We start from the raw sequence: 14,364 nt of genomic DNA on the forward strand, positions 1-14,364 counted from the left end.
GTTCCTTTGGACGAATAGCGCGCGAACAAACGCGGTTCGTCGGGTGTCGCGCACGGGGGTTCCGCACGGAGCACGGAGGAGTTCGCGATACGGCTCTCGAAATTCCTTTACGCGTCGCTCGCGTTCGCGTTCGTACACGCTTACCGCCCGCGACCACCAGTGCGCGCGTGTGTGAGAGACCGCGAGAGCAAGGGAGAAAGATAAAGATTAACGTACGTTGAGATAAATAAAAAAAAAAAAGAGGAAAAAAAAAACAAAACAAAACAAAAGAAAAAATAAAAGAAAGAAAGAAAGAGAAGGAAAAAAGACGAAGAAATAAGAAGAAGAAGAAATCGGAAGAAAAAGAAACGGACTTTCGTCGCGGGCCGAGTGATCGAAACGCGAGACCCGCGTGTCCCGTGGTCGGGTTGCGCGCGTCCAGTGTACCCGCGACAGGGAGATACACCGCGCGGTTAATTTATTCGTTGTTTCGTCAACGGGTATAGAACCGGACGGTGCGACGTCCGATCCCGGCGTTCGTAAAATCGCGGTGGTTTCGCGATCGAGGGGTTGTGCGCATGCTCGGTACGGCCCGTGCCGAGATCAACCCCCGTCCTGGAGCGCGGACCTTTCTACTGGCCGTTTGGATGGTGTTCGGCGCGGTCGCGTTTTGACGTACGAGCGACCATGTCCGGCCTGTTTTACACGCTTCTGGGGCTGGCGGCCAGCACGAGCCTCCATTGCGCCGTACGACGCGAGATAAGCCCGTGCACCTGCCGCCAGGAGGAGTTCTCCAGTCCCGTTATCAACCCGGCCGCGGCGGCCGCGGCCGCTGCCGCTGCCGCCGCGGCTGCCGTAGCCGCGAACACCGGTAACAACGCCGGCCACCACGGCCACGGGGAACGAATCGAGGTCGTGTGCGAGCGCATGGATTCCTTCGAGCAAGTGGCGGGGGCGTTACGGGGGAAGTTCACCGCCGAGCAGCAGATCACCCTCCGCGTATCCCATTCGAATCTCAGGGATATATCGCGTCACGATTTCAAGGAGCTACGTATGTCGATCACCAGGCTCGAGCTGAACCACGATCATCTAGGGTGAGTGTAAGTTGTGCAGCACGCTCGCGCGTCGTGGCACAGAGTGGCCGCCGCGCGCGCGCGCCTAACCGATTAAAGAACTTCTGTTTTCTCGGCCCGCGACAGAGATATACGATCCGCGTTGTTGTTGTGACGTTCGCCCACGGGAGACGGAATCGCCCGAACGACTCGCCTCGCCACGAACCACGTTGCGACCGCGGTTAGCGGACCACCGTTCTCGCGCGCTCCGTTTCTAATTCACAAATGTTTCCCTTCGGATTTCTCCTTATACGTTCGTTCGAACGAACGGACCGACGACGCGACACGGGGGAAAATCGTACGAGAACGATTCGTAGGTTTCTCGCGCGACGAAAATCGGTCACCGTGCAACCGTGAGGCGCGAATTCGTTCGTTAATTCGGCTGGAGGACAAACGGACGATTTACACGACCGTGATGATTTTTAGATGGACCAGCCACGAGTGCTGCATCAACGTTTGTCCGCGAAGGATAAGCTCGCGATTACGTCGCCATAGCCACCCCGATCATTCGCACCTTTTCTCGACGAAACGTGGTACTCGAACTCGCGGGGAGGATCTCGGGGACGTGATCGGTTCTCGTCGATTTTCTCACCGGTTTTCGCGCGCGGTGGTATTTAAAATCGTAACCGGGTCGGGTGAACAATTTTTTTTTCAAGTCAGATTTTCTCGACAAACGTTTCGCTCGAAAGAAAACGCGTGATTCGTTCGGGTCGCTTGGCGACAAAGAGGCTCTCAGTCAATGTAACAGAACGCGTACTTTCGCTCGCGATCGACCGACCTCGCGGTTTCAAGGAATCTTCCTCGATCGTTTCGTGGAAGATGCGAAACGGTGGAAATTCTACGAGCGCTCCGCGAGAGCGTTCACGGAGAAAATCGTGTGACGACGATAGTGACGCGCGGATAAGCGGTATCAGCCACGCTTACTCGAACCACGCGTATACATTCCATCGAAACGCGTATCGTGTTTCTAGAAGCTAAACTTCAAACCACTTCTGAATCGAGTCTCCGGGTTTACTTCGCTCTCGTGATTCGTTACGGTGGTTGTGAATCTTTCCCGAGGGAGAACCGTTCCCCTCGTTTCTCTTTTTTTTTCTTACTTTTTTTCTTTTCTTTTCTTTTCTCTCCTCGACGTCGTGTCTCGAAGCATCTCGATCGACTCGATTCGAGAGCTACGGTCGCGCGCGGGAACGAAAGCTCGCGATTACCAACAGCGTCGATCGACGACCGCGAATTCGAAACGCGTACGTAAAAATGATCTGGTCCCGCGCGTTTCGTTCGAGTCTGACCATAAAATTCCTCAATCACTTGCGAATCGCGGGTAACGTTCGCGCGTTGCGAATAAAGCGCGGAACAAAGGAAGGAGGAAGCCGGTGAAACCGAGCGTGACGCGTAGAACGAGAACAAGAGAGAGAAAGAAAGAGAGAGAAAAACAGAGAGAGAGAGAGAGAGAAAGAAAGAAAAAAATAGAAAAATACGAAGCAATTACGGCAGGTATTACCGAGCGTGGAACGTTTTGCCATTCAAGACTCATAGAGCGAGCGCGCGTGTAAACGCACTACATTATGCATCGATACGAGTGACAATATCTTTACGAAAGGTCATCGTCTGATGTTGCGAGCAATGAGGAAAGACGTTCGTTTGTATATTTAACAAAGAACCGGCTCCAATTAGCGTAATGAATTCGCGAAACACGACGCACATGCGCGACGCGCGACAATAGAGACCGTTTCAGAAACGTCGAAATAGACGTCGCTGCGTATTTACTCGGTTACGTGAAACATTTCACGTTGAGCGTCGCCAACGCGATTCACAACGTATCCGTTCTAATGCGCGATGTACGTGCGCGCTATCTAAAGCAATTACTATAATCTTTGTCCTGGTTTATCGTACCCGATGGTACTTTTTATTTCTATATGTTTTCATGCCGGCTGTTGATAATGTATTAAATAATACGACGATAACGTCCCGGTGGAATCGAATTTTTTTCCAGCCGCCGGTCGCTTTTTACATTGATGCCCGTTCAATAAAACGCGCGATCTCGTCGCTCGAGAATCGTGCGATACACGTTACCGCTCGACGACGAAACCGTATCGCGAGCAACGCGGTGAGCCTTTGTTCGCGATCGAGACCGTACCGATTCCCTATCGTTCGGTGAACGCGAAATCGTACCGGTCGATCGTTACCGTCAATGGAATCGCGTTCGTCGTTACCGATTCGATCACGAATCGACGAAACTTGACGCGTCCCGGTTCACGAGTTCTCCCCGTTTCTAGACAAAACGATCGTCCTCGCGCCGCTCGCGGCACAAAGGACGCGTACTGGTCTTCCTTGATTATCCTGATACGCGGCGCGTACTTCGCGAGAGATGTGAGAAAACGAAAGTCCTTGAGGAGCGAACGATCACCGAGAACGCGTCTTCTCGACGAAAGACGGAAAAAGAGCGAACCGAGGGGAGCGAGCGAGATGAACGCCGCGAGAATGAAATCTTAATCGTGCCTGACCTCTTCGAGCGAGTTATCGACGAGCCCTGCGCTTATCGTTTCGGAATAATTAAATAACGAAATGCTGTGAGCCAACGTTATGTGAATAATCGTACGATAATGACCGTGGACCGTCGCCACCGTTTTAGACATTCCATTGTTCCGTTGTATCTTGATGAAGATTCCGACCATCGGGAACAACGCGTAGGTGGGATCGCAACGTTCGGTTCGTAACGGGAAAATTAATTTACGTTCGTCGTTGATTTCACTCCCGCGAACGTCCTTCGAGAGTGGAACGAGGGGAAAAAACCTCGACGTGCATTTTCACCGCGAATCGCTTCGTTTAGACGTGTTACCAATCGTGTCTCACCGTAAACGTGCAACGAGTGCACCGAAAAATGAACGAATGTGTGTTATTGAAACGAAATTCTCGCGAAGTTCTCTCGGGAAGATTTCGTTACGTTTTTCCAGCACGGACCACCCCTCGTGGGATTTGAACGTATTTAATTGGTATATGAAATTTTGTTATGTTCTTCAAGTGTACATTATTGTTATTACGTAAAGTTTACTGTTGGTAAATGATCGAGTACAGTTCGAGGCGATTCAATCCTTTCCGTCCCCGATCGTAACGTCACGGAAAAATTTTGGTTTCCTTCTTCGGTCCATGACTAGGACAATGGGCGATAACTTCGTTTCGCTGCTGATAATGGAGAATTGATTGCGTATCTCTTGTTAGCCATGTGTTTACAAGAGCCACGCGTTGCGCCGCTTGTGATCGCTCACGGGCGAAGATAACGCGTTATTATCGAGGGATGCCATTCGAAATTCTACGACGGCGAAAAGACACGAATTTCTCCTTATTCGACAATTATCTCGCAACATCGACGGCCACCGGTGCCTCGAGATTCTAATCGTTCCCGAAAACAAATTTTTCCAACGAGTGTAAACACCGTGTTTGAAATGAAACGTTTCGAACGAACCGCGCGAAACGAACGATCGCGAAACGAATTACGTTCACGTGGAGTCTACGTAGAAAGATTTACATATTCGAATTTCGATTAAAAAAATTCTGGTCCGCTTTTTCGAAATTATCGCGATACTCTACGCATCCCTCGAATCTAAGAAGTGTGTGTAAAAAAAATATGTATCTTGTCGAGATTTAAAGCGATGTTAAGTACTCTGTAAGACTTGACTACGTTTATTTGTACAGTGGCGTGCAAAGTTTCTGGATTATTTGGATCATTATACTGGATTATTATATTTTCGGTTCTACGGCGGGTGAAGTGTCCTTTGAAGACGAGATTGTTTCCACGCTTGTAATTTCGTCCTTATTCCTTGTCGCGAATCGTTGTTCGCAATTGTTCGCGTTCGTTTCGTTCTTCGAGTAGAAGAATTCGGGAACTCGTGCACGTCACTGTGGATTGGATAATAGAAATAAAGAGCGACTTCATGTTTTGTAGGTTCGTAGACGGCGATGTTTTCGCGGGGTTGGGAAGAACACAGTATCTTAGTCTCGCGGATAACGAGGTGCCAACTATACCGCGACACATTCTGTCGCACCTCTCGTTGCTGAGGACCCTAGATCTCAGCAGAAATCGGATAAGCCGTATAGACTCGGATGACTTTAAGGTATGCATGCGTATAAAATGATTCATAAAGCTTCGCTTTCCTTAACCACTAACAACCCCAGTTTCTCGCGAGCAGCGATTGCGTTTACCCGATATTTTCTCTTTCATCGAGGCTCGAGGATCGGTTTCGATATTAATCCAATATCAAATAATATTTATTTGACGAGATCGAGACGAAACTCGACCCAGCTTGCCCATCGTTTCTTTATTTCGTAAATTTTTTATTATATTCTACATTATCGAATCCATCGGTACAGTTACAGTTAAATTCGAAAACTTAAATATCCAAAATTACAAAAGCTGATTTCGTTCGCGACGAGAGATAGTAAATTTGTTGGTCGTCAATTTTACGTGGAATAATTTTTTCATTTTTCAACGCGTTGTACGGTTTACGAATCATTGTATCAACGATGAAAATCCTTGAAATTTAAGACTCGGATGAATTCAGGTTGTATCTGTAGATTTGTGTATATTTGTGCGCGTACTTGTTATCGTTGCGAATAGTGTCCTCGAAAATTGTGAATCTGGAAATATTCAGACATTCTTTTCGAAACGATAACGGAAAGAATCTTTTTAAAGTTACACTCTTTAAGCACAATCGCTGCTCGTAAATACGGTTCAATTCTAGGAGAACTTCCGGGATTTGATCGTCACGCTTTTCAGAGATTGTTTACAACTCGTTTCGCTTTTTTCAATTGGAACCATCTTCGAGTACAATTGTACGTTACGTTAACAATTGGAGAAAGCAAGAAATAATGAAATATCGCAAAAATTGATATTCCCAGGTGATAATCGATTATAGTGGCAACTATTTCGTAACGTAACGACTTCGTAAGAGGTTTTCAAATTTTACTTTCGGCACATCTTACACGAGTGTCTTCCATTGCCTTTATTGGTCAGATAAAATGGTCGATTATTTTTATCGCCCGGTCATGCGTGCGATTTCTGTATTTTGTACACTTTTGTTTATCGTAAGCGGAAAAATGCCACTTGTTTTTATAAATTGCATTACGCATTTATTTCTTAGATACCGGGTAATTCGAACCTGATTAAGATTCAAGTTCGACGGGGGGGTCTCGAATCATCCCGGAAGTTATCCCAGGGTCGATAATTGTGATATTTTTTTTTTCGTTGAAAAATCTACAATTTTCTACAAACATTTTACAAGCGAAGAGATCGGCGAAAGATCGACCGCCATTTTGTAAAATCGTTTCGCACAAGTACGAGAAAACGGTTTGCGTATCGAACGAATGCGCAGGAGAAAATGACTCGTTGATGGAACAAAGAACAATAACAATAACGTGGTAATCGTAACGGCGATCGTTCGTGTGGAGTACTTCGTTAACAAGAATATGAGTGCGCCATTAACGACGATCAATTACGAACGTTGATGTAACCTTTCCTGACCGTTGCAGTCTTGACGCCTTTTAAGATATGAATTTATCGAACTGATTGAATCTAATCTCATTTGAACCAACTAACTTCTGGAATGCATGGAACGTCTTGTTACATTCGCCGTAGCAGCACTCGTTTCACGAAGTGAAAACCGACTTTGATATATGGAATCAAAATCTGGAAGCAAATCGTATTCGATTCGAAAAAGTACACTGTTCAAAATAATTAGAGGATCGTCTATTCGCGTTACATTATCGCTCGGTTGAGTGAACAGTATACACGTAAATAACTGGAATATTTATCGATCGAGATATTAACGTATTATATACATCGTTGACACAGAAAATAATTCCACCAACGTACGTGTGAAATGAACCTTACACGAGAATGTGCCCGAAACTTCTTCGCCGAAAGATTGTAACGAAAATATGAAACGCTACGAATGTAAGAATTATCGTATTTACTGTTTGAAATCATTGAATTCTTTGGTAGCAATAGTTATCAGTGTTGCGTGCAACCTCGTACCGAAATATACTGTTTACCACGGTTGTTGACGAACGGAGAGTAATTTTCTTATTTTTGTATTACCAACTCAATTTTTACGTACAAATTTTTTTTTCTTATGTATTCCGATAGAACGTATACACGTATTACGTTCGTTCGATTGTTTACCATTCTTCACGTTTCGTCTATTCCGTTTACTCGTACAGAAACGTAGTCCCCTAATTGTTTCGAACGATGTCGGTAATTCGAATTGTCGTAAAATGTGGGCAGAATTTCGGAATCGAATGCTTCAACAACCGAACGCAACGAACGAAACATTCACGCGAACGTTTATGTTCATCGACCTCTCGACTCGCGGATATTTGCAATTTTTCAACAATGCTCGCCGCGAAGTAAGCCACTACGACCAATTCTATTCAAATATTTGCACTCAACGCCGAGGAAGTCGTGATCTTTTGCAAACGTTTCTATAGCGGCCGGAGAATCGTGATTCGTGGCCCCCTGAACGGTACCGGAATACCATTTTCCAATGTACACGTTTGAAACGTTGGAAAAATACGACGAGAATATTCCATTTCCAGTACCATCGTCCCTACAATGTATCGTTTGCATAGACTTTGTAAAACCAACGGTTTCGAACCGAAAAAGTTTTTCAAACTTCAGATTCAAACGTACTATTTTACCATTTTCCCGTGTGTATCTTGTAGTCGCGTCTGCATTTTACAAAATACCGAGTGTACAATTTTCGACGAGTCGAGCGAGAAGGATCATCGTGAAACGTGATCCGCCTGTTATTCTTACTTTGTGAAATTTGTACGAAAAGTGTTAACAAGACGAATAATATTTTCAAGTCGAGCACGTTTTGCACGTTACGCGTGACTTTGTAATATATACATATTTGTAGCCGACGTATGAACGAACAATTCATCTCGAGGAGAGGAAGACAGCCACTGGAAGGCGGTGGGGTTTCCCTGGCGCTTGAACGCGCACGTGACCGGCCACGTGCAGGGAACTGTCCGCCAATCGTTCTCCAGACGATTCGTGCCACTTATGAGAGTTTTTATTCACGAGTGCCGCGTGCTGTTTATCACGCATTTCGTCGAGCTAGTAGAAACGAAAAAATAACAATAACAAAAGTATCAGTCATTCCCATTGTTCCGAGTTTTGCGTACCGATTCGAGTTCTTATATTTGCGGCACCACTGACGTGAGACGTATCGTTTTTCGAACGTTCAGTTGCAACTTCGGGAACCCGCGAACGTTCATCCGTTACGAAACGTTATCTCTCGAAACGAAATCGTCTCGATGTTGCGCGTTTGAGCCCACCGACCTGGGAGAAAACGTGAAAAATAACATTGAGAGAGGAAAAAAAAAGAAACTCGCGTAGATAATTCTGACGTAACAGTAACGTTTGTATCGCGAAATTATTATTATCGCGCGTGAGAACACGGAGCGTCGATACGGATCGATCGATCGGTTACCAGCGAGCACGCGAACGTTTTTCGAATTTCTCGGAGCGCGAATCTCCTCCGGCACGCACTTTGAACATTCTCACTGCGTAACAATGTTGCCTCGATAATCCCTTCTCACTCGATTTTAACGTGCAATACGATCTCTTCGCTTGCCCCGTCCTTCGTCGTCGTTTCACGCGCACAATTCGATCCGACGAACGACGTCTACGAATTCGATGAATTTCGACGTTCGACGAGTGTATATGTATATATATCCCCCCTTCTCGCTTGAACACATTGCAGCGTGATTTTTTCTTTCGAAAAAGAAAGAAAGAAAGAAAGAAAAAAATTGCACTTTCATGTTTGATTTTCAGTACAATCCAACGCTGCAGCATCTCTCTATGGCCGGAAATGCGATTTCGGAAATGGTTCCGGGCTCGTTACCGCCGTTGGTGAAGCATCTTCACGTTGGCCGCAATCACTTGCAAAGCCTGAATCGAACTTTACGGTACGACGCTTTCTTGATTACTGAAAAGTTTTCGTTCATCCGCGATGCTCCCGGAACGTATCGGACATCCTGTTTACCACTCCATCGTTGGCTCTATATTTAATTGGCTCAATGCGTCGTTGATGCGAACGAGACGTTCGTCGAACGACCAAAACGAACGTGTACGCAGATTATGCGCGTGACATAGAACAATTAAGCTCACGGTCACGTGTCCGACGCGGATCAAGATTATGCGTATCGAAAAACCGCTCGTTGTATCCGAATGTGAATTGGTGTCGAAAAATGTGCCAGCTTTTTCTTCGTTCGTATCGATGTTGTTTTTACGTCGACCACTTACACGCATACTTCGAATTCTATCGTTGTTTCGAGCCTTATCCCTACAATCCCTTGTGTCACGTTCCTACAGTTTTTCGTCCCGTTGGTATTTGGTTACTTTTTACTTACTCTGTTCACATTCTTCGACCGACTGTTCCCACATTCCTGTACCTCACAGTTTCTCGACCTGATAGCTTGTTCAATAAGTAAAAATCGAACGACGAAACTTATCGAGCAACCTGGTACTATACCGTTCAATAAGTCTCATCGAACGACCTAGTACTTCTATTTGGTTCTCTCCTGGTACAATTTTCTTCTCACATCTACGTTAAACTATCAGTTGTTATTGTTCCACTTTACCCGACTATTCTACTTGTCCTTGCAACGCTCGTTCTAAATTTTCAAGTACTACAGTTTCTTGTGCTGTTCCTACTTGGTTATTATCTCTTGATTCTAGTCCCTTTTTATTCCTACTTCAACCTATTACCTACCGTTCTATCTTACTCTTAGATCCCTTGTCCTACGTTCTCGCCTCTTATAGTTTCCTGTTCTGCTCCTATTTGGTTACTTACTCTGTTCTCTTGGTACTTCTATCTCGACTTATCCTTCTTCTCTGTTATTCCTGGATCAACTGTTCTCACATTCCTATAGCGTACAGTTTCTCGACCTACTTCTATTTGGTTATTTTCTCTTCATTCTATTTCCTTCTTTTACCTTAACCTATTACGTACTATTCCACCTTATCCCTACACCGCCCTGTCTCGCATACTTGCGCTGTACAGTTTCCTGACCTACTCCTATTTACCCATTGTCTCTTTTCTCTTCTTCTCCAGCTTCAGGTGTTATCTATTATTCTTCTGTACCTTGTCGTTCAATATTCTTTCCATTTCCCATGCATCTTGAAATCACACATGTTCTTGTAACTTCAAAACTCTCTCTCCTTCTCTCTCTATTGTCTCCTTTTTTCTTTTAATTAATTTCTCAATTCGAATTTTACAATTCTCCTCAAACTTCTCCGTCGTTTGTTCTCTTTTGTTTACCTTGTTGAAATTAAAGAAACCTACAGCCACTGACAAACATGGTTGCAACATTGATAGTAACTCCGTCGAGATAATGTTCAAATTGAACGACCACAATCGTTCTTCGTATTTAGGTAACGTTCGAGGGTAAACGATTACGGTCGCTGTTGGTAACAAAAGGGTTCACTTTTCCTCGTATTTCGTGGCTCTCCTCTTCGTCTCATTCTCTCTCTCCTCGCGTCCTCCCGATAGTCACTCTTTGTACACAGCGAGTGTAGTCATTCCACGTACACAACGAGTGACCATAGTCATTCTTCGCGCACAATAAGTAACTGTAGTCCTTCCTCGTAGCGAAAGGTTAACTCTTCCTCGTATTTTATCACTTTTATTCCCCAGTATTACACTTTCGTCCCTTTTATTCCCTCGTATTGCACTTTCATCCTACTTACCTTTTTCCTTTTCGTTCATCGTACACTTCACCATCCTCCTGTTCAACCTCGACTCACAAATCTTTCTCGAACTCATCTTTTCCCCTCCTCGATCCTCATCCACATTTGGTCACTCTTTTCATAAATCTCGGATAATTTCCTTGAAAATGATCCGATCGCCACTAACCTTGATTCCGTTTCGTTCTTCGTGGACGTCGATCACGAAATTCGGTGCAACGGTTTCGTTTTAAATCCCACGGGGGAACGAAGGGCACGCAATCCACGTGGCTTAACTTTGTTTCAGAGATTTGAATCAGCTGGAGTGGTTGCTAATTAACGCCAACGAGCTGACATCCTTGGACGGCGAGCTACCGTCCTCCGGTCACAACTTGAAGATGCTCTACGCCGTGGACAATAAACTGACTCATTTGCCGGCTGAGTTTCGCTACCTGCATCGTTTGGAGACACTGTTCCTTCAGCACAACAAGATTCGCAGCCTGGACGGTACGCTGCAGAAAGCACGGAGATTGAAGTTTCTCGAGCTCTCGTACAACGATCTGCAAGAGGTAATTCGCGATACGCGTGCTTTGTTTTCATCGTTTTTCATTTACGCGATAACTACGCGAGAATGTAGACGTAAAGCAGAAGAATATTAATAATCCTCTCGTCGACGAATCATCGATCACTATCGTTGTTAACGCCTCGAACATCGCGTTGATTTTCCATGATTAAAGGTGGCCTTGATATTCGTTAAAATTTGCAGTTAATTTTCCATGTTTAAGGACGTACTCGATATTTGTTAAAATTGCAGTTAATTTTCCACGTTTAAGGATAGCCTTGATATTTGTTCAAATTGCAACGCAAGAAGTAGAAATGTTCGATAGCTTAGCACTCGCTACTGCGTAGGATTCTTAACGATGATTAGGTTGTTTAAAAATTTACAAGCATCAAGATTCGTTTCTTGTAAACACCGACACCACCGTGGCATTCGAACGTGTTAACAATATTAAACTTGTTCGCCTATTGAAATACCATTATAGAAAATTAACAATTTCGTTCGATATCGAACGAAATGGTAAACGAGTGTACGATTCGACTTACAATTAATACGATATATATATACATACATGTATACATATCGTAACACGAGATATCGTTGTGCAATTTATCAATTACGAAGGTGTGTTGCGCAACGAAAAATAATTCCACCGTTTAACCGATTTTAAAATACAATCGATGGTTTTCCTCGTTAGTATTCGCGTAGGAGCTAATTGAGATTTTTGTCTTGTCGTGCATCGACGAGTCGGTTAATTGAATAAAACCGAGTAAACAATACGACGAGCACGCACACCGCCGGTGTTAATACTTTTCACGTATCGTGTAACATACGTCGATGCGCAAAAGAAAAGGATTTTAATTCGCCCGAAGATTATCTTCAATCTGACGTTGATACGAACGCAACGGTGCCTTGTAAAACATGCAGATACACGCGTAAAGTGCAAGCGCACGATCACGGGGCATGATAACGCGTGGAGGCGTTCGTTCAGTGTTCCGTGCATTAAGCCAATTACTGCATCCTAACGTAATTATTATGTCGTGCGCTTCCGTCCTGCGGATGAAATTTTTATTGAAACGGACGGGTATACGTCGGTCTTCGTTCGTAATCCACTCGACTGACTTTTCTCAAACGACCACCGCTTTCAAAGGTTTCGCGTTTAACGCTCCGGAAATGCAGGCCGGGACGCGATACACCGATACATCCGGAAAGGGGGCATCTCTTTGCGAGGAAATTGATCGAAACGAAATATTTTCCCCATCGAGGCGTCACTTTCGAGAAAATCGGAAATCGCGTTAGTAAAAAATTTCACTTTCGAATTAACGGAAATTATTCTTCTCGTCCTTCTCGAACTAGGGTATCGGGGATAATTTATATCAATGGTTTTTGCGGATTGTTTATTCGTACAGATTGTCTATTTTATCTCCATATGGTGGAATATTTTACGAGAAACTGTAAAATAGTATTGGAAAAATGTTCTTACGATTGGTACGAAGGGGAATGGAAAAATTATTTATAGCGTGTAATGTCTTTCTTCGAATCGAATAATTTTTCAAGAATATTTTCAAGAAGAACCAAAGGTATCGAAAGTACGAGTGTGTTTTGGTACAGAGGAGGTGGAAAAATTATTTATACTGGACAATTTTTTTTAAAAACGTTCATTTTTATATCGTTGGTTGCTCGCGAGATATGGAGTATATCACGACGAACTGAAAGTATTTGAAATACGTTCTTACGAATACTATTTGGTATACAGGGTGGAGATAGGACAATTCGTGGACAGCTGGAAATATGTTAAAATTCAAAGTTTCGTAACTTGGTCAATATTCGCGAGAAATTATCGTAACGGGAAGAAAATTAAAGCTTGAATCTTCAACATTTTTACCTCTTCGAACGATTTTACTTTGGTCGGCACCCAAGGGACGAAATTTCCTATTGAACAAGAGGCTGTCAAATTACAATAATTTCTTGACGTTTAACACGGTGCATAACCTACGGAAAATAAAGTTAGCAATTTATCGTTTATAGCATCGGGAAGTACGATCGTTTCCCTTTGAAATAAGTAAAGTTCCATTAAAAACGGACGTTTTTCAACCAAGTATCGACCATTTCAATAACCGTGTCTCCCAAACGTTTGAAAACTTCCTTACCTTGGAAAGTCAGTGTCGAATCACGTGGAAGAATTTTATTTTACACAGTTGTCTTGCTTTTTCATCTATCGATTTTTTATGCAATCGTTAAATATCTTCCACGAACGAGAATCGTCGCGTTTTGGGCAACGACAATTGCAACGGAAATATTTTCCCCCAGTTGACCGAAGAGGATTTCCTAGAAGCGGAGCTGCTGGAAGACCTCGAGCTCGGACACAATTCTCTAAAATCGTTGGGCGGCGCGGTCGGTGGTAACGGCGATGGAAACGGGGGCAACAGTGTCCTTTACCCCCTTAGGTCTCTGAAGAGCTTAAACTTGACGCACAACGAGCTTTGCGAGTTCTCGTTCGCGTCGCTTCGCGGTCTGCGCGAGTTACGATTGCTCGATCTCTCGAACAACAGAATCGCGCGGCTTCACAGAGGAAGGACACCGTCCGAGGTACGTGCACGAAATATCTATCATGTGCGAATAACGTGTGCAAAAATGAGGGAACGCGTGGTGTACGTTTAAACCACGGAAAAGAACGCGTCACCGTACGTCGCGTGACGATCATTCTTTATTTCACGCACGGACAAACGAACGAAACAGAAACAAGAAAAATATGTACATTCTTTCTGTATATAAAAAGAATATACGTAGAAAAAAAATATATATATACATTTTTTGTCTATATATATATAAAAAATGTACGTATATTTGTTGTTCCATATATCTCCATTACACTTGACGATTGAATCGAAGAACAGTACTCCACGTCGGTGTGAGAGAAATACAACTCTACAACCGAGTATGAGAGAAATATTTCACATCCGTGTTTCGTGGTAATGTTTCCACTTCAA

The 14,364-nt window shown here is 44.1% G+C and overlaps 1 protein-coding gene across 1 annotated transcript in view; it reads left to right on the top strand.

Moving 5' to 3' along the window:
- The window catches only part of Ltl (leucine-rich repeat-containing larval translucida), a 23,060-nt gene continuing 8,696 nt past the window's right edge, over nucleotides 1-14,364 (top strand). The window contains exons 1-5 of the mRNA XM_076323610.1: nucleotides 1-1,073; nucleotides 5,032-5,200; nucleotides 8,923-9,056; nucleotides 11,123-11,384; nucleotides 13,685-13,963. Coding sequence (XP_076179725.1) covers nucleotides 667-1,073; nucleotides 5,032-5,200; nucleotides 8,923-9,056; nucleotides 11,123-11,384; nucleotides 13,685-13,963 — 1,251 coding nt within the window. The 5' untranslated portion in view covers nucleotides 1-666. The remainder of the gene's footprint in view (nucleotides 1,074-5,031; nucleotides 5,201-8,922; nucleotides 9,057-11,122; nucleotides 11,385-13,684; nucleotides 13,964-14,364) is intronic.

Source organism: Ptiloglossa arizonensis, chromosome 11 (assembly GCF_051014685.1).
Source record: "Ptiloglossa arizonensis isolate GNS036 chromosome 11, iyPtiAriz1_principal, whole genome shotgun sequence".
Lineage (NCBI taxonomy): Eukaryota > Metazoa > Arthropoda > Insecta > Hymenoptera > Colletidae > Ptiloglossa > Ptiloglossa arizonensis.